Genomic DNA, 20,231 nt, shown 5'->3' with positions numbered 1-20,231 from the left:
CATTGGTCTGCTGACCACGCCTCTAAGTCCCGCCTGGCTAAGTTACCTTTTAAAGGCAAGCTGCTGAGGGCGGAGCAAGATGGCGGCAGTAACACCACTCCACGAGAGAGCCGTTGGATAGTGCTGTGTTAAACCCATACCTCCTGGTTGAATTTTCTACTAAAAATTTTACCTAATTCCTTTTCGCTGATGCCGCATACCAAGAGGAAAGGGGTTTTGAGAACCGGAACCCTGCCGGTTCGAACTTCGACTCCGACGCAGCTTTCTATCCAAGGATTCCTTGCGAGAACCCCTGTTACGACGCCGGGAAGCCCTGCTGAGCTGGACGCCCGAGGAGAGGCTGAGCTCCAGGGGCAGGACGTTTCATTGTCCCCCCCGGTGCGCCCACCACTACCGCAACCAGCTGACTTCGATGATGGGCGAGTAGCCCCTAATCGTGGAAACGAGAGAGGAGAGCTACTACCGGGTCCCCACTTCGAAGATACAGCTGAGGCCTGTATTACAGCAAAGGCTGAGAGTCAGATGGCACAGAGGCCAGGAAAATCTTTTGTCTCCTCGCCGGCGGTGACTCTTGAGGCAATAATGGAGACTCTACAGACGGTGATGGAATCAACTAGCAAGATTGAACCGCTTTTGGGTAAAGTAAATGAATTAACTTCTGCATTTTCCTCTATGAAAGAAGAGGTAACTGAAAAGATTCAAAATTTGTCTAATGAAACTTCTAAATTGAAGGAAATTTCAGTAAAATTAATACAAGATAACACGCTGATACATAAAAAGTTGGAACATTTTGAAAATCATAATAGGAGGTTAAATTTACGATTTTTGAATTTCCCACGGACTTCTATATATTCCCCATTAGAAATTTTTAAAAGGTATCTGATGGAAAATTTGAAATTTACCTTTGAAAATATACCTCCGGTGAATAAAATTTATTATCTTCCTACAAAGAAATCACTACAAGAGTTGGAACAACAGAATTTAAATGTATCAGACTTATTAGAAACTTCGTTAACTGATATAACCGACCGGCAAACCTTGCTGGTTTCATTCATATTTCCTCAAGATTTAGAATCCGTTAGAAAGATGGCTTTGAAGAACTTGCAAACCCCATTTTATGGGGGGAAAATCTGGGTATTCCCAGATGTCACTAAACTAACTCAAAATAGAAGAAAAAGACTTTTTAGCACTTCGTGTTGAAATTTTGTCTTAGGAGCCTCATTCCACTTGAACTATCCTTGTAAATGCAACATTAAATATTTAGGGGTAAAATATGTTTTCTTTGAACCCGAACACTTAAAACAATTTATTCTACAGAAAAAACTATTATAATGCTTTTTGAATCTAAACCGTTATGTTTTGCCCTAAGATTAGGATGTGGGGAGATTATATATATATTTGGGGTTTGTTTAATCTGCTATTGCTTTATTTCAATCTTGTGATATAACTTACTAAATTTCTTTCTCCTAAGATAACGGCTCTTAGCCCCTCCAATTTGGTGGTCTAATATAAGTTTGTAATATTTTCCTCTTTTACTTTGCCTAATTATGTGACCATTTCTTAACTGTTTACCTATTCAAGTAGTAATGCTTGTAAAAATGTGAAAATGAAAAAAAAATAAAATAAAATAAAGGCAAGCTGCTCTTTGGGGTCGAGCTGGACAAAATTGTGACCGTTCTCGGCACGTCTAAGGGCAAGAGGTTACCAGAGGTCAGCTCGGGCCAGTGCTCGCCCCGGTAACTCCAGAGGACGGTTTCAGGAAGCCCGTCGGTACCGCCCGGGCAAGTCGGGCTCCTCTGCCCCCTCTTCCTTCAAAAGGAACTTCTCCCCAAGCAGCATTCCTTTCGCAGAGACCGCCGTCCCGGAGGTGCGCCCTCCGGTCCTCCCCAGGGTCTCGTACCCAATGACGGGGGCCCTGGTCCATGGCCCAGTGCAGATTGGAGGACGCCTGTCCTCGTTTCTGGGCGAGTGGACCAGGGTAACTTCAGACGCTTGGGTGCTGGAAGTCATCAGAGACGGCTACAAGCTAGAGTTCTGCCGACCCTTAAGAGACGGGTTTGTACTCTCTCCCTGCAAGTCTCCCGGTCAAAGCCTGTGGCAGTGCAGCAGACTTTGGACAATCTGATCTGCCTGGGTCGGTCGTTCCGGTGCCAGAAATTCAGCTTGGCAAGGGGACGTTACTCCATTTACTTTGTGGTACCAAAGAAAGGAGGTTCTGTACGGCCTATCCTCGACCTCAAAGGGGTCAATCGGGCCTTGAAAGTTCGGCACTCGCATGGAGACTCTCCGCTCTGTTATAGTGGCAGTGAAGGCAGGGGAGTTCCTGGCATCCTTGGACATCAAGGAAGCGTATTTGCATATTCCCATCTGGCCTCATCAACGCTTTCTGCGTTTTGCAGTACTGGGCCGACACTTCCAGTTCAGAGCCCTCCCATTCGGGTTGGCTACTGCTCCGCGGACCTTCTCCAAAGTAATGGTGGTCATCGCGACCTTCCTGCGAAAGGAAGGAGTACAAGTCCATCCTTATCTGGACGACTGGTTGATCCGAGCCCCCTCTTATGCAGAGTGCGGCAAAGCTGTGGACCGGGTGATTGCTCTTTTGAGCTCCCTGGGGTGGATCATCAACTGGGAGAAAAGCCAGCTGCGCCCGACTCAGTCCTTGGAGTATCTAGGAGTTCAATTCGACACCCAAGTGGGCAGAGTTTCCTGCCAGACAATCGGATTGTCAAGCTTCAGGCTCAGGTGGACCAGTTCTAGTAGGCCTCTCCTCTTCGGGCTTGGGACTATGTGCAGCTGTTGGGCTCTATGACGGCCACGATGGAAGTAGTGCCCTAGGCCAGGGCTCATATGAGACCACTACAACACTCTCTGCTGCAGCGCTGGACTCCAGTGTCGGAGGATTATGCTGTGCGCCTTCCCTTGGAGCCAGCAGTGCACAAGGCGCTGAGCTGGTGGCTGAAGACAGACAAGTTGTCCTGCAGGAATGCCTCTTGTGACCCCGGAGTGGATTGTCGTCACGACGGACGCCTCTTTGACGAGCTGGGGAGCCCACTGCTTGGGAAGGACAGCGCAGGGGCTCTGGTCTCCTGCAGAGGCAAAGTGGTCTATCAACCTCCTGGAACTCAGAGCCATTCGGTTGGCGCTTTTGGAGTTCCTCCCGGTACTGGCGTTGAAGCCAGTACAGGTCCTGTCGGACAATGCCACGGCTGTGGCCTATGTCAACCACCAGGGAGGTACCAAGAGCGCCCCTCTAGCCAAGAAGGCCATGAATCTATGCCAGTGGGCGGAAGCGAACCTGGAACAGCTGTCAGCGGCCCACATTGCCGGAGTCATGAATGTCAAGGTGGACTTTCTCAGTCGCCATACCTTGGATCCCGGAGAGTGGCAGTTATTGGCTCAGGCGTTCTTGGACATCACGAAGCGCTGGGGCCAGCCGAGCCTAGATCTGATGGCGTCATCGGCCAATTGTCAAGTGCCGCGCTTTTTCAGCAGAGGACGGGACCCTCGATCTCTGGGAGTAGATGCTCTTCTCCAACAGTGGCCAACACAGGAGCTTCTCTATGTGTTCCCGCCCTGGCCCATGTTGGGCAGGGTGCTAGACCGGGTGGCAAAGCATCCGGGCCGGATAAGCCTGGTGGGTCCGGACTGGCCCAGACGTCCCTGGTATGCGGACTTGATCAGGCTCTCAGTGGACGACCCTCTGCGACTGCCAGTGGAGCAGGGCCTGTTGCATCAGGGTCCCGTGGTGATGGAGGATCCCTCCCCCTTTGGTCTTACGGCCTGGCTATTGAGCGGCAGTGTCTGAGGAAGAAGGGCTTCTCAGACAAGGTCATCGCCACTATGCTGAGAGCGAGGAAGCACTCTACTACTACTACTACTACTATTTAGCATTTCTATAGCGCTACAAGGCATACGCAGCGCTGCACAAACATAGAAGAAGACAGTCCCTGCTCAAAGAGCTTACAATCTAATAGACAAAAAATAAATAAAGTAAGCAAATCAAATCAATTAATGTGAACGGGAAGGAAGAGAGGAGGGGTAGGTGGAGGCGAGTGGTTACAAGTGGTTACGAGGTCAAAAGCAATGTTAAAGAGGTGGGCTTTCAGTCTAGATTTAAAGGTGGCCAAGGATAGGGCAAGACGTAGGGGGCTCAGGAAGTTTATTCCAGGCGTAGGGTGGCAGCGAGACAGAAGGCGCGAAGTCTGGAGTTGGCAGTAGTGGAGAAGGGAACAGATAAGAAGGATTTATCCATGGAGCGGAGTGCACGGGAAGGGGGTGTAGGGAAGACGAGTGTTTGTAAGAGATACTGGGAGCAGCAGAGTGAGTACATTTATAGGTTAGTAGAAGAAGTTTGAACAGGATGCGGAAAAACGGATAGGGAGCCAGTGAAGGGTCTTGAGGAGAGGGGTAGTATGAGTAAAGCGACCCCTGGCGGAAGATGAGACGGGCAGCAGAGTTTGAACCGACTGGAGAGGGGGAGAGGTGACTAAGTGGAGGCCAGCAAGAAGCCGATTGCAGTAGTCTAGACGAGAGGTGACAAGGGTGTGGATGAGGGTTTTGGTAGAGTGCTCGGAAAGAAAGGGGCCGGATTTACGGATGTTGTAAAGAAAGAAACGACAGGTCTTGGCGGTCTACTGGATATGAGCAGAGAAGGAGAGGAGAAGAGTCAAGATGACCCCAAGGTTTCGAAGCTGAGGAGACAGGGAGAATGAGAGAGCCATCAACAGAAATAGAAACGGGGGGAGCGGGGAGGTGGGTTTGGGGGGGGGAAATGAGAAGCTCAGTTTTGGTCATATTTAATTTCAGGTGGCGTTGAGACATCCAGGCAGCAATGTCAGACAAGCACGCTGAAACTTTGGTTTGGATGCAAGGTGAGATATCAGGGGTAGAAAGGTAGATTTGGGAGTCATCAGCATAGAGATGGTAGGAAAAGCCATGGGATGGCTACTTCTACTGCTTACGCCAGGGTTTGGCGTACCTTTGCAGCGTGGTGTGAAGCCGGCTCACTTTCTCCCTTCACTGCTCCAATCTCTTCAGTGTTGGCGTTCATGCAAGAAGGTCTGGAGAAAGGCCTGTCGCTCAGTTCCCTTAAAGTCCAGGTAGCGGCTCTGGCTTGCTTCAGGAGCCGCCGAAGGGTGCTTCCCTGGCTTCGCAGCCAGATGTGGTATGTTTTCTCAAGGGAGTTAATCACCTGCGCCCTCCTCTGCACTCAGTGGTGCCTGCGTGGAATCTCAACCTGGTGCTAAGAGCCTTGCAGAAGCCGCCTTTTGAACCCTTGTCGAGGGCATCTCTGAAAGACCTGACGTTGAAAGCAGTCTTTTTCGTGGCTATCACTTCAGCCAGAAGAGTTTCCGAGCTCCAGGCCCTATCATGTTGAGAGCCTTTTCTGCAGTTCACTGAGGCAGGAGTGTCTATTCGCACAGTGCCTTCCTTCCTGCCCAAGATTGTTTCTCGCTTCCATGTGAATCAGCAGCTCTGTCTCCCATCCTTTCGTAGGGAGGACTACCCAGAGGAGTACTCTGCTCTCAAATATCTAGATGTGAGACAAGTCATCATCAGATACTTGGAAGTGACCAATGATTTCCGGAAGTCGATCACTGTTTGTCCTGTTTGCAGGTCCTCGTAAGGGTCTGCGGGCTGCTAAGCCTACAGTGGCAAAGATGGGTCAAGGAAGCCATTGCAGCGGCTTATGTGGGCCGCGGGGAAGGTGCCGCCTATCCGTCTGAAGGCTCACTCCACTAGAGCTCAGGCGGCCTCGTATGGCAGAGGCCGGGTCCGTCTCCTTGGAAGAGATTTGCAAGGCGGCAACTTGGGCATCGGCCCATACCTTCTCCAGGCATTACCGCTTGACTGTGGCTGCTCAGGCGGAGGCCCGTTTTGGAGCTTCAGTGTTGCGTTCAATGTCCGCCCCGGGTGAGTATGCTTCGGTACATCCACACCAGTCTATGGATTGATCAGCATGATGATATGGAAGGTAAATTATGTATCATACCTGATATTTCTTTCCATTAATCATAGCTGATCAATCCATAGCCCCTCCCAGATATCTGTACTGGTTATATTCTGGTTGCATTTCAGGTTCAAGTTTAGTCTTCAGTTCCTGTTCAGGAGGACTTCGTGTTCAAGTTTTTTCAATTGGATTCTTCAAGAGTTGAGACGAGTTTGTGTTACAGTGAGCTGCTGCATTCTTCTCCCCTCCGTTTTACAGGGCTGGATTGAGACCTAAATTCTGCCGGCGCTCCCTCCCGCTTCGTGTGGCTGTAGGGCAGCTTTGTACCCCTCCCGCTTCGGCGGTGTTAGGGTCAGTCAGCTCCTCCCGCGGTTGCGGTTGCAGGATAAGCCAGATCCCCCCGCATCGGCGGGGTGGTGTCCCTCCCCCGCTCCGCGGGGATGAGCTGGACAGATTCCCCTCCCCCACTTGTGTGGGGATGAGCTGGGTTAATTCCCCTCCCCCGTTTCGGCGGTGGTGAGCTGGGCAGAGTGTCCCTTTGTGGGTGTAATTCTCTAAGTGCTGAGTCCTGCGGATGGAGCTTTGATATCGACATACTGAGGAGTTTCCGGCAGCACATGACCACATATAGGGAGGCAAAAGCTTTGCTCTCTATCTCCACCTGCTGGTAGATGGACACAACCCACCAGTCTATGGATTGATCAGCTATGATTAATGGAAAGAAAATTATCAGGTATGATACATAATTTTACCTTCTCTGTGGTGATTCAGTCTAGTATGTCTACTGAGTTGCTTACTGCTGATCTAGCGTTGATGTATCCTATTCGGATTGAGCGGTATGGTTCTGTAGGGAGGTTAGATGTGTTTATTTTTATTAATTGTCTGTTTCCTTGGCGGTTGAATTTGTCGTTGTTGTTTTTCTTTTTCTCTTTCTGTTGGTGGTGTTCGTATGTGGGGGGGGGTTTCTTTAGGTTAGTTATTGTATTTTTGGTCTGGTGAGTTGTTAGTAGGTTGTACATAGAGTTGGTGAATTGTGGTTGGGTTGTTGTTGATGTTGGGGGTTGTCCATGCCTGGTAGATTATGGGAATGAGGTATATTATTATCAGTAGCTTGTTAGTGTTCATGTTTATAATGCAATGCACTTAGAAACAGTTGTAATCAGGCATTAAAAGCAAATGTCCTCAAGCAGAGCAAGCTAGTTCTGTTTTGCTGCAGCACTAATTAGAACAGCATGAGCGTGCATTAGGCATATAGTAATAATTAGGTCAGTTAGAATATGAGCTGGTCAATAGTTAGATCAATAAGAATATGAACTTTACCTATCATTGTGACCTTACATGGCATTCAGGCAGAGCAAGGATGCAAAACGGCATATAGACGAGAACAAATAAATTGCCTATCATTAACATTAACATAGATCCAATCAGGTGTGCTTACTGTCATATTATCTGTATCCTGAATGGACTTATAAAAATGAGTGTACTTCCTATTTCAAGCCAGAGAGACAGCCAAGCTGCCCTCTCCTATGAGAAACCAATGAGCTGTAACTGAATTGGCAAGTAATCCAATTGCTTTCTCATACGTAGCTTTGAGTCTTTTATATCCACTAAATGGCTTTGGTATTAAAGACTCAGACCCAGAAAAACACCTATGTGTAGCTGGGGTATTATATTCCCATAATCAATTGATTGTACATGTTGCTTGTATATTCTTTGGAGTCTCAAATAACTACTGATTTGATTTGTACCTGGTAAATAAAATTGAGTTGTACTTCTCATCACAAATGGTGTTCTGTAAACTGCACTTACTGAGCAATGGCTAATTATAATTATACTTGGTGGTTTAGAAATAAAAGTATCTGTTTCCTCATTCACAGCCTTGGGGTGATTTATTTCTTCGTATATTAGAAGGGGTAAATACACCCTAAAATATACAAAAGCCAGTGGTTTTGTGAGTCATGCTATGGCAGCTAGTCATGTGGTAGGCTTAGGGAATAATAAGGTTTTTAATTTCTTCCTAAAGTTGAGGTATTTGCTATCGGTTCTAGTAGCGATGGGAAGTGAGTTCCATAGAGAAATCTCTAAAACTGGGAAAAGTGAATTATGTTTAATAGTTTTTTTATTGATGACAAAATCAGGTAGACAGGCAACTAGTACGTTGTACATAAATCAATTAGCATAACATTTAACAAACTAAACAGAGATTGGCTAGTACAGTAGTCATCATATGCCCCCTTTTTCTCCCCTTCTGGCCCTCCACTGCCCTTCCCTCTCTAGGAAATTACTCCCTTCTTCTATCATATTGGGGATCAACAGTCCTTTGGTTACATAACATGAAACTATTCAACAATTATAAATTGCATCCATTCAGCTTCCAACTAGCTGACTGCTACCTTAATAGTGATCCTGTCATTTATATTGTCTATTATTCCTTACATCCTTTCCCACCCCCCCCACCCCCCGCCCTTGCCAAATTGATCAGGTATTTAAATTGTTGCATGCATAGACTCACCCTGTCATACATTTCTGCTGACATCAACTGTCTGAATAGACAAAGAGCCTGAACCTCTGATAGCTCTCCTCCATTCCGCAATTAGCGCAAGCATTTATAACTACAAAATTTTATAGGGCAAGTGCTGTATTCCTGTGTAATCCTCCTACCTTCTCCAGTGAGTTCCTTGTCAAATCCCCCCCCCCCTTTTCCCCTTCGTCCTTCCCACCCCCTTCCCTTTTCTTTGCCCAGAGTCTGACACCTTTCCCAATCTATCCACCTTATATCCGAGAGAAACAGGTTTAAGCTACAGAGCCCGAGGCCTTCATGTTCTCTAACCCAGTGTGTGTGTATCCAAATGAACCCACCCATCATTTGAATTATGGGGAGGCCGTCTTGTCACATATGTCTTTCCCGACCCCTCTTTGGTAATCCTTTAGCCTGCTTTAAGGAGCTAAGTACCTATCACTGTCTATATTAAATGGAGTTTCACATTAATCTCATATTCTGCCCTCTCCTCCCCTAAAAACCACAGGTTCATTGTAATGCGTTAGCAGTTCTAAAAGTTTAGTAAATAACTCCTCCCTCTAGGGGTCAAGGTCTCCCACATTGGTTCCCACTGCGCCCTGAACCGTTGGCCTGGTATACTATCTATCTCTCTGACTCCACACCGGTCAACTCGCATTTGCTTAAGCATTTGAGCCCGCCACACCTGTAGGGGAGGCTCCTCCTTGTCTCTCCAAAACTGCAAAATTGAATTAATGCCATAGTACACTCCCATGCGTAAAAACGCCTTGAGCCCCTCAGGAGGTGCTACTGTGTATCGAAAGTTATTAAATAGTATTTGGGGATCTCTAATAAAGGTGCATTGCCAAATCCGATCTACCTCGCGCCCCACCCGTTGCCAAAACCTTTCTGCATGTTTGCAGCTCCAGAACATATGTCCCAGTGAGGCCATTTCATGTTTGCATTTCGGACAATTCCCATTTTCCACAAATTCAGCCTTAAATGCTCTACTCGGAGATATGTGGGTTCTTAGGAGCCACTTATATAACCTCTCTCTCTGCGGTATTGACAACCTTTGTCTGTATAAGGATTGTAGGTACTTTTTACAAACTTTGGGAGAAATCTCACATTCTAAATCCCGTGACCACCCCTGTGCCAGTCCTGTGTAATCTAGCTCTGCCGTTGAATCTTTAAGCTGCTGATGATGAAACTTTAAGGGAACAGAAAGCTGGGCTCCTAGGGTGAAATCCTCTGACAGGACCTCCACCACATCCTCCGTTAGATCTGTCCACTCTAAAGAGGCCAAATAATGTTTTAATTGGTAGTATGCAAAGTGATTGCCCCCCGAAATCTTATACTTTTGTTGAAGGTCAGGGTAGGAGTACATTTTCCCTTCTTCTGTCACAATATGTGCTAAGTACACCATTCCCTGTTTTTCCCATTTGCTAAAGATTCCGCTCCCTTGACCTGGTGGAAAAGCCGGATTATTACGGATCGACAGCCAAGGGGATACCCGGGGCGAGAAGTGGCGTCTCCTACATATCCATCTCCAGGTCTCCCTTAGCGCTCGCAACAGCGGATGCATTTTAAATACATCCGCAGGCAAGGCAGCCCCGGTATGCAGCAATGAACTGAAATGTATCCCGGGGATCCTGGAAATCTCCACGAATGTCACAGAGAAATCCGAAGTCCCCCGGTACCAGTCATTGATATGTCTCATAGAGCAGGCAACCGTCAGGAACTTAATATTCAAAAGACCCATTCCTCCCACATCCCGTGGTGTTGTGAGTTGCTCATATGTTAATCTAGGTTTTTTCCCTTGCCACAAGTACCCCTGTATTATTTTAATGAGTTTTTTGTCGTCTTTAGATTTTAAAAAGAGGGGTAGTTGCTGAAATATATAGAGCCATTTGGGAGCTATCATCATGTTGAAAAGTGCAATTCGTCCCCAAATTGTAAGTGGTAACTCTTGCCACATGGTCAATTTACATTTAGTCATGTCCATGAGGGGGTCAACATTATCCCTGTACAGTGAAACATTGTTATTGGAAATCATCACCCCTAAATACTTCAATTTAGAGCCTACCCATGTGATGGGGAACTCCCCCTGCCATTTTGCTTTAACAGTTTCGTCAAGGGGCATTGCTCCCGATTTATCATAGTTCAGGGAGAACCCTGACAAATTGCCATATTCCCGAATCACCTCCAACGCAGTTTTTAATGATCGCTGGGGGTCAGTAAGCAACATAAGGATGTCATCCGCGTATGCTAGGACTCTCGCCTCCTGATCTCCCAAACGCACTCCGCTTATCCCGGTTTCCAAGTTTAGTAGCCTAAGCAGCGGTTCCAGTGTCAGATCGAATAACAATGGTGAGAGGGGACAACCCTGACGTGTCCCTCTTCCCACAGAAAATCTTGCCGTTGTCTCGCCGTTAACCACTACCTGTGCATTCATATCAGTGTAGAGGGCCTGTACTGCCCGCATAATCCCTGCGGGCAATTTCATCCACTTCAGTAATTCAAACAGGAAGTCCCAACTGACCCTATCGAATGCTTTAGCAGCATCTAAGCTGACTACTATCCCAGGGATTTTCTGATATCTACACTGGGCCATAGACAATAGAGCTCTCCTTACATGCAGTACTGACTGTCTCCCTGGTACAAGCCCTACCTGCGCTGGCCCAATGATGTTGGGGAGGTGCTTTTTAAAACGCTCGGCCAGAATCTTTGCCAATAATTTAATATCCACATTGATTAATGATATAGGTCTGTATGACTCCGGCTCTTCCGCTGCTTTCCCAGGTTTTAACAATAAGGATATACACGCAGTGTTCTCATGCAGTGGGAACTTCCCATCCAGAATAACCGCTTGATGATATGCAAATAGAGGGCCTATCAGGGAGTGTTGCATAATTTTATAGAACTCTCCTGAATATCCATCTACCCCAGGTGCTGAGTAGGACTTTAACCCCTTAATCGCGGCTTGCAACTCCTTTGGCTGTATCGGGGAATCTAGCAAAGCTATCTCTTCCTCTCCAAATTGTGGCATACAGGCCTTCCGTAATAACTCTGTTATTTCCCGTCTCCCCCCTGATTGGTCCTTCTTATATAAATGTGTAAAATGCTCTTGTAGGGTTCTAAGTATTTCATCTAACTTATTAGTTATATTCCCCTTACTATCCCGAATTACTGGAATCGTCCGGTTGCCGCCCCTCCTTTTAACCATCCTTGCTAGGAGACCCCCTGCCCTGTTGCCAAATCTGTTAAACTTATATTTTTGAAAGGTCTGATTTCTAAGTAAATTCTCGTGTAACATTGAATTGATGGAGGCTTGTATGGCTAAGTATTTGTCTTTATTAACTTCTGTTGGTTGCGCCAGATGTTGGCGCCTTGCCCTCGTCAGTTGTTTGTTTAAACTAACAAGACTACGCGCAGACCTCTTCCGTCTAGCCGCAACGTATGCAATCAAATCTCCCCGCAAAACGGCCTTTCCTGTGCACCAAAATAATTGGGGGTTTGATTGGTGGGCTTTATTGAAATGTGTGTACTCCTCCCATCGTGCCTTTAAAAATTTCTGAAATGATTTATCATTAGCTAAGTAACTCGGGAATCTCCAACGTCTGGTCGTCGCAGAACTACAGGGGTTATCTAGTTCGATCCAGACTGGACTATGGTCAGAAATTAATATCTCCTCTATTTTGGAGTTGATGACATGCTGAAACAGGGCCTCTGATATAAATATATAGTCTATCCTTCCCCATGTTCCATGAGCCCTCGATCTGTGTGAGTACTCCCTGGTCTCTGGGTGTAAATTCCTCCAGACATCTACCACAGAGAGAGAGTGCCCAAATTCCTTCAACATTTTCCCTACCTTGTGACCTGTGTGAGCGTGACCTCTTGCCCCTGTGCAGTCTAACCCGGGGTCCATCAAACAGTTCATATCTCCCACTACAATCAGATCTTTACCTTGATATGGTGTCATTTGCCTCAATAAGTTAGGAAAGAATGACCTCTCCGGTGGCGTAGGGGCATATATGTTTAATATATATAATTCCCTCCCTTATAGCCATAATTTAACCAAAAGATACCGTCCTGCGGGGTCTTGTAATTCCTTTTTTACTGAATAGGCTAAACGTTTATGAAAACATATCGCTACCCCACCCTTCCTCCCTTCCGCTGAGGCATAAAGCACCTGCCCGACCCAACTTTGTTGGAGTTTTTCATGTTCCAAATCTGATATTTTGTTTCCTGCATACACACAACATCAGCATTTAAATGTTTTAAATGTTTTAAAATCTTTTTTCTCTTGCTTGGGTTGTGATACCCCCCACATTCCAAGTTATTAATTTACAATGTGGTACATACAATAATATTGCATCTACTCCTGGTTATTTTATATCGTTCGGCGGCTGGGTCCCAGCCCTTCCCCAGCCGCCGCATTAAGTATATAATCGTTCCAGCTCCAGCATCGGGCTTCACTAAGTGTGGATTAAGTAAGTTCTTGTTTGTGTCTCTAACGTCTAATGCGTTTCTTAGTTGAAAAAGTCCTTCCTTCTCCTCTGGTTGCCCTCTGTGGTGTCCCTGTGCTCTGCTTTCCTTCTGCTGTCTCGTCACACCCTCCCCCCCTCCCCCCCCTTCCCGCCTTGACCCTAACACTTATTGACTTCTATCACCTACTTGAAGCCCCTAACGTGACCATTCCCCCCTTTATTTTATTCCTACTCCTCCCCCCTTTTTGCGTTCATTCTTTGTGCAAGATGAAATCTGATTTCTGGATCACACTTACATCTCATGCAGCATTGAATCAATCTAACATTCTAACCAAAAATATCTTAAACAGTGCAACTTTAAACCTGAACAGTAACATTAAATCTTAAACATTGCTACTACATTTGCATTTACCAGTCCCTTAACCTCCTTTCAGGGAGGTTTGCTGCTTTGGCACTTGTTCCTCTAGACCGCATCCGTTCTCAAGGGTCTGGGACTTTCAATTCTGCATCCACGAACTGTTGCGCATCTTGGACCTTCTGAAAGGAATGCCACTGGTTCCCATGCTGTATCTTCAAAGTGGCTGGATATATCAGCATAAATCTCATATTTTTATTGGCTAACGCTGCGCATATTGGATGGAATCGCCTCCTTTGTTCTTGAACTCCTGCCGAGTAGTCTTGAAAAATTTTTATCGAGGACCCCTCATATGTAAGGGAATCTCGCTTTATTCTGAAGCCTCGGATGATCTCTTCTTTGTGCAAATAATTATGTACTTTAATGATGACAATTCTGGGGCGTTGCATACCCTGCTGCCAGCGTCCAAGCCTGTGTGCTCTCTCTATGCACAGCTCTCCATAGCTATCAGATAAAGCCAGTTCTTTTTTCAGCCACTTTTCTAGAAGAGGACCCAGTGACTTCTCCGGTATTTTCTCTGGTAGTCCAACAAGTCTCAAGTTGCACCTGCGTGCCCGGTTTTCCATATCTTCTAATTTGTCCTGCTGCAACTTAAGCTGCTCCTGTAAACGCGCTATTTCCTGTAAGTGCTGTGATCCTGAATCCTCTACTGCTGAGATCCGGTTTTCAGCATCATCCACTCTCTTCTCAGTGTCTGCAATTGAAGACTCCATGTTTTTCATCTGCCCCGCCAGTAGATCAAATCTTGGGCTGAGGGCCGCGCTCACCGCCGCTGTAATCTGGGCGAGTTGCTTTTCTGTAAATTCTCCTACACCTGTTTGTTTCTGATCCGCCATTTTGTGACTGGATTTAGGTGGAGATGTTTTTTCCTTATCAAACTTAATTCCCCTGCGCGTGGTTCCAGAGGGCATAGGCTTCAGGTACTGCTCCATGCAAAAATTAGGGACGTCCTCCGCCACTTCTTATCCTGACTGCGGGTGCAATTGTGAATATTGATCAAAGTATCTGGAAAGTCTCAGCCCATATAAATTCCTTGGTACAGTTCTTATTTGTGTAGGGCTTCCCTTAAATCTGTCCTTGTACTAATAGGCTAAAGCCTACAGCAAACCTGGAGTACCAGAAAGAGGCTTCCGCTGTTCTCTGGGCGCTTGTTACCTGCACCACTCTCCACTTTGCTAACACTTAGGAAAACCGCTCTCTTTAAAGTGCCATCCGCTTTAGCAGCCTTTTATCCCGGGAAGTCGTGGCCTTGATGTGTCTTAGAGCTGTATTTGCATGGTAGCTGTTTGCCGCTACTCCTGGAGTCTCCTCTGTACCGGCTCTGAGTGGATCGTGATGTTCTTTTAATTGCTCCTATTCTCTCCTTTCATGCACCCCCGGGTTCAATTCCTCCTCATTCTGCTTCACCCCCTTTCCCGTCCGATTGCCTGCTAAGCGGCTCACCAGTCTGCCCGTTGCCGCCGCCGCCGCCGCTTCCGTTTCCCGCCTTAGGCTGCCATTTTGCGCTATGGATCGCGCCGTTTTTTACAGCTTTCTCGCTGCTGCCTTCGACCTCAGGGCTCGTCCCGGCGCACGTTTCTTATGCCCTTGCCTTTCATCAGCCTGTGGTGGTTCGTTGGAGAGGGTCTGGTCCGTCAAAGTCGGGGCTTCATTCGTGGCGCGACGGAGCTCACGGCAGCGCTGCCATTTTGCCGCCCGGCTCCACCGGAAGTCCGGGAAAAGTGAATTAAAAATCTACATCTCTGAAACGACAGGGATGAGAGGAACAGTTGATTTCTTAGGCGCTTGAATCGAGAAGGCGTAATGATATATTAATCAGCAGGCTGGATGAGTTGACATATATGGAATGTGGTAGATTAAGCAAGCAGCTTTAAATTTGATTCTTTCTACTAAGGGGAGCCCCAGGGTAGAATAGCCAGATATGGTGACTCATTGCTGTATCTGTTCAGTCTGAAGATCAATCTTACAGCGCTGTTTTTTATTATCTGGAGTTTCTTTAGGTACTGAGACAATGCCAAAAAATAAGATGTTGCAGTAGTCAAGATGTAGCAAAATCAGCACTTGGACCAGCAATGTGAACACTTTCTCATCAAAGAGCAATCTCATTAGATGTAGCTGTCTCATTTTAAATAGTGTTTTCTTCCATAAGAGGTTGATGTGAGATGAGTGTGACAGTGACAAATCCAGAATTACTCCAAGTACTTTTGCTTCAGGTTCTACTGTGAGTGTTCTGTTGTCATGCTGTGTGATTAAAGTTGAGACATTGACCCCAGGGTTGCAGAACCATAGGATTTTGGTCATCATATTCAGCTTTAATTTGTTTGTTAGGGCCCATTTCTGGATACCTTCCACCCCAGCTGTTACTGTCTGGGTAAAATCATGAATGGGTGAGACGATTGGGAGCTGCAGTATGTCATCTTCATAAGACAGGAGTTCGTTCAACCTTAGGAAGATCTAACCTAGGGAGGACATGAAAAAGTTAAATAGAATTGGGGAGAGCGGGGAGCCCTGTGGAACCCCACAGCCTGGTTGACCAGTCATGAGATAGTAGTTGATTTTGTTTTACCAAATGCTCCTGTTTTTTAAGAATGCACTGAACCATGTGAGGACAGACCCTGAGATGCCAATCTGATCCAGCTGCTCGAGCAGCAAAGCATTGTCTACCGTGTCGAAGGCTGTTGAGATATCTAACTAGAGAAGTGCCACTTGCTTACCCCTGCACAGGTGGCGTTTAACAAAAGTGGTTAGGGTGAGCACAGGAATTTTGTACTGTGTGAACTTCTGAACCCTTGTTGTGATCGATGTAAAGTGGAGAATTGTTCTAAGTATGCAGAGAATTGCCTACTAACATTCTAACATTTTTGTGAAGAGGGGTATGCTGGCCACTGGGCGGAAGTTAGCAGCCAAGGAAGCGTCTAGGCCTGGGTCTTTAACCAGGGGAGTAAGGATGATTTTGCCCATGTCTGGAGGGAGGGTACCTGACTCTAAAAGCCTGTTGTTATTCTTTCAGCCGTTGAAGTACTTCCGTTGGAATTGACGAGAGTAGAGAATTAGGGCACGTGTTGAGGATGCATTGTGAGCTTTGAGCATTTCCATAGAAGAGATTCTACTGTGTTCTGCTACAGCAGTTGTAAAGATGACCAGCTTTGGTCTCCTTTGGCTTCATGCTTAAAGCATGTGTCTGTTTCAGGGCATCTGTATGAGCTTGAGGTCTGTGACCCTGCTAGGGGAACTTTGAAAATATCAAAACGTATTTGAATTATTTTGTTGGCGAAGTAGTCTGCTACTTCATGTGCCGATGGGGGTGGCTCGATCAGGAATGTTGGCAAACTTGGTGGCTGTTAAACTCTAGAGTGAACAGTTTTTTGTTATCCAAAGTGTGTTGGCCTTCTAGACTGACTCTTCTGCATCCTTTCTCTTGTAGGTTCATGTGGTGCTCAAACTATGGAAGAATGGATTTAGCTTGGACAATGGAGAGCTGCAGAGCTATCAGGACCCAGCCAACGCTCAGTTTCTAGAGTCCATCCGCAGAGGGTATGAAGGAGGGGGATCCTAATAGGAGCAGTTGGGTGGTGGGGTAGTATGGTGGAAGGGGCAACTTGTTTCCTCCTAACAGTTGGTTTCTCACTCTGTGACATCTTTTTTTTTTTTTTTTTTTGCAGTGAGGTACCGTCAGAATTGCGCAGATTGGCACAAGGAGGGCAGGTCAGTCTGGACATGGAAGACCATAGAGATGAAGAGTTTATGAAAGCTAAGGGTGTCTTCAAGGCTTTTACCGGAGAGGGGCAGAAACTAGGCAGGTGAGGGTGTGGTGTGTGTGGGAGCAGAATTTGCATGAGAGAGGTGGTTTGGGGGAGGGAAAAATGTGTGAGGGTGGCGTCGGGATCTAGGCTTCATTGTCAGGTCAGCTTCCCTTGAATGTGTTGCTGGCAGGGGTGGGAGGTTCTTGGGTTCTTTAAATTGCTGTTCTTTGTGACCTCTTTCTTGTTTTTCTTCTCAGCACGGCTCCACAGGTGATCGGCACCAGTTCTCCATCACAGCAGGCAGAGAATGAAGCCAAAGCCAGCTCTTCTGTTTCTGTCAGAGAGAGTGAACCTGTCACCAATATCCAGATCCGTCTTGCTGATGGCAGCAGGCTGGTCCAGAGATTCAACCACACTCACAGGTACCAAGGCCATATCATCCAGCACGTCCATTAGAAGGGGATTGCATTACTTAATTGAGTGCACTGTGGGACCAAGTGCCCATTAGAAAGGGAGTACACTGGAGGCATGGCACTTAAAAGAAGCATGTCATTAGCAGGGAGCTGCCACAGGGTTCAGTGTGTGTTACTAGTGCCTTCTGCCCTTTAGAAGCATGGTGTACTATGAATGTTTTCTTAAGAAGAATCAGACAAGTCTCCAGCAGCACAGGAAAATAACATCTGTCTCTCCTTCCATTGTCTTCGCTTGCCATGCTTCTTACCATGCTTTGCGCAGGATTCGTGATATTCGTCTCTTCATTGTGGATGCTCGACCAGCCATGGCAGCCACTAGCTTCATTCTCATGACCACCTTTCCCAGCAAAGAATTGTCAGATGAGAGCCAGACGCTGAAGGAAGCCAACCTGCTTAATGCTGTGATTGTGCAGCGGTTAATATGAGGGTTGAATGTGTCCCGTGGAGAGGCTATGCCATGACATGAGCGCTCCTGTACAGTGACTGAAACTGCCTAATGGTGTCTTGGAGCTCCAAGTTCTTGGTTGACTTCTGTTCTCTCCTTAGTTGCATTTGCAGGATTTTGTGGTGATCAGTGAACTTTAAGAAAATAATAAAACAAAAAAAAAAAAAACCCAAATAAATAAATATATAAGGTATAGTTTGCTGTGTCACCTACTATGCTACAGGAGAAATGTCATTTTCTGAGGTCCATACTGAGTTTGTGCTTACTGAGCATACCTGGCAGTTTCAGGGTTTCAGACCTTCACAGTAGGATGTTCACTGACTTGTAGAAGGCAGTCGAGAACTGCTTGCATTTTGTCTGAATAAACTGAAGAACAAAGCAGAAATGCCATTTCATAAGATCTGCTGTATCAACTTTTCTGTAATTGAATATCAATCAGCAACTCTAATCTAGCGTGATAATAGCACTGGATTTTCCTCTCCTTCCCACACAGGGACCTGCTGTGGCTCTAATGAAATAACTGTTTCCCCCACTTCTTTGCTGCCTCGCTCTTTGCAGCTTTATGCTTTACACCTCTGAAGCTTACATAGTTTATGGTGCTGTATTTGATGATTCTCAGTCTTTCAGGATTGTCATTATTCAAAGAAAAAAGTGGGGAAAATGGTTTCTACAGTTCACCAAATTATGTTGTAATCAAGCTTGAACACAACTGCTCTAGAGGAAAACAAATTAACCAGCACAAAACTATTTAGTCAAAAGGAAGAAAGTATGTGTCGAGGGCAAATGATTTTCATGCTGTATTTTATAATTGTATACCCTTCAGTTTTCAACCTGAGTGTAATGGTGTAAAGCAGAGAATGTGCATACACAGTCTATTCTCTTTTGTTTCTTATATGTAAATGAGCATCTCGGCTATTACCCTACTGGAGCTAAGCCTAAAGCTCCATTTGAGGATGATTTGCTGCTGTCTTAGGGATTCTAGTCTGTTTGTGAGAGCACGTGTGTGCTTTGCACCGTCAGGGTGGAACCTGTAACATTTGTAAAGAGACCTTGGTCATACCCTATCATAGAAACCACTGTCCCCACTTCTTTTTTTGAACCTGACATTTATGGTGAAGTCTTTCAGCTTCTTGTTATTTCTATGATTGGATTTTCACTGTGATAATAAACCTTTTGAGGCAGCAGGTGAGAAGAACCACAGTGTTTAGATACACATGTATTGGACTGAATTATTTTTGTTTTGTTTTAAAATGTTTAGTTTTCAGTTACCAATGTTGTAAGGAGATAGCAATGGTACAGAAAAAAATATAGTAATAGAAGCCATACAGCCCAGCAAATTGAAATTCTTGCCTTCCTGCCAGAAAAGAAGCTGAGATTTTGTGGTGCTGGTTTCTGATGTTTGGATGGGACCTGTTATGTACAGTATGATTCTCCGAGGACAAGCAGGCGCTTGTTCTCACAACTGGGTTGACGTCCACGGCAGCCCCCCCCCCAACCGGAACAAAACTTCGCGGCGGTCCCGCACGCAGGGCATGCCCACCACGCATGTGCGGCCGTCTTCCCACCCGTGCGCGAACCGTTCCCGCTCAGTTTTTTCTATTCCGCGCTGGAGAGAGACGTGTTACCGTCTCTCTCTCTGTCAGCCCCGGAAACCGGATTGCGGCCTAGCCGCGAGTTTTTTCTCTTTATGAACGCGTTCGCGTATTCTTTCTTTCTTCTGTAAAAAAAAAAAAAAAAAAAGTTGTCCCCTTGTCGTCTTTAGCCGCGGGGTTGCCTCGTTGCGGCCTTGTGGCCGCGCGGTTGTTTTCTTTTTTCGGGTGTGCTTTTCACCGCCACCATCGACGACTTTGACTTCGCCGAAGCGATTTTTCCGTCGATGTCCTCGAAGGTCCAAGCGGATTCAGAAGTGTGGTCGGTGCGGCCAGCAGATCTCGGAAAACCGATACCCATGCTTGGTGCCTCCAGTGCCTTGGGCCAGAGCATAATACCAAGATGTGCACCTTGTGTCTCGGCTTGCGGAAGCGGACACAGATGGCGAGGCAAGTTCTTCGGGACCGTCTTTTTGGAACTTGCGCCGGCCCCTCAACGTCGACGGCATCGGTGTCGATGGCCAGATCTTCGGTACCGATGTCGACAAAATCGGCACCGACCCTGGCACCAACCCACAGGAGTACAGTACCGTTGGCCCGCCGGTCTGACGGTGGGAGTGAGCAGCCGC

At 46.5% G+C, this 20,231-nt stretch overlaps 1 protein-coding gene across 1 annotated transcript in view; it reads left to right on the top strand.

Moving 5' to 3' along the window:
• NSFL1C (NSFL1 cofactor) overlaps positions 1-19,224 on the top strand; it is a 75,374-nt gene extending 56,150 nt beyond the window's left edge. The window contains exons 6-9 of the mRNA XM_030211618.1: positions 16,777-16,886; positions 17,015-17,152; positions 17,353-17,517; positions 17,831-19,224. Of these exons, the coding sequence (XP_030067478.1) occupies positions 16,777-16,886; positions 17,015-17,152; positions 17,353-17,517; positions 17,831-17,993 (576 nt within the window). The 3' untranslated portion in view covers positions 17,994-19,224. The remainder of the gene's footprint in view (positions 1-16,776; positions 16,887-17,014; positions 17,153-17,352; positions 17,518-17,830) is intronic.
• The last annotated feature ends 1,007 nt before the right edge of the window (positions 19,225-20,231 follow it).

The sequence above is a fragment of the Microcaecilia unicolor genome, chromosome 8 (genome assembly GCF_901765095.1).
Source record: "Microcaecilia unicolor chromosome 8, aMicUni1.1, whole genome shotgun sequence".
NCBI classification, from domain to species: Eukaryota; Metazoa; Chordata; class Amphibia; order Gymnophiona; family Siphonopidae; genus Microcaecilia; species Microcaecilia unicolor.
The sequence above is the reverse complement of the archived record's forward strand: the minus strand, read 5'-3'. Positions and strand labels throughout refer to the sequence as shown.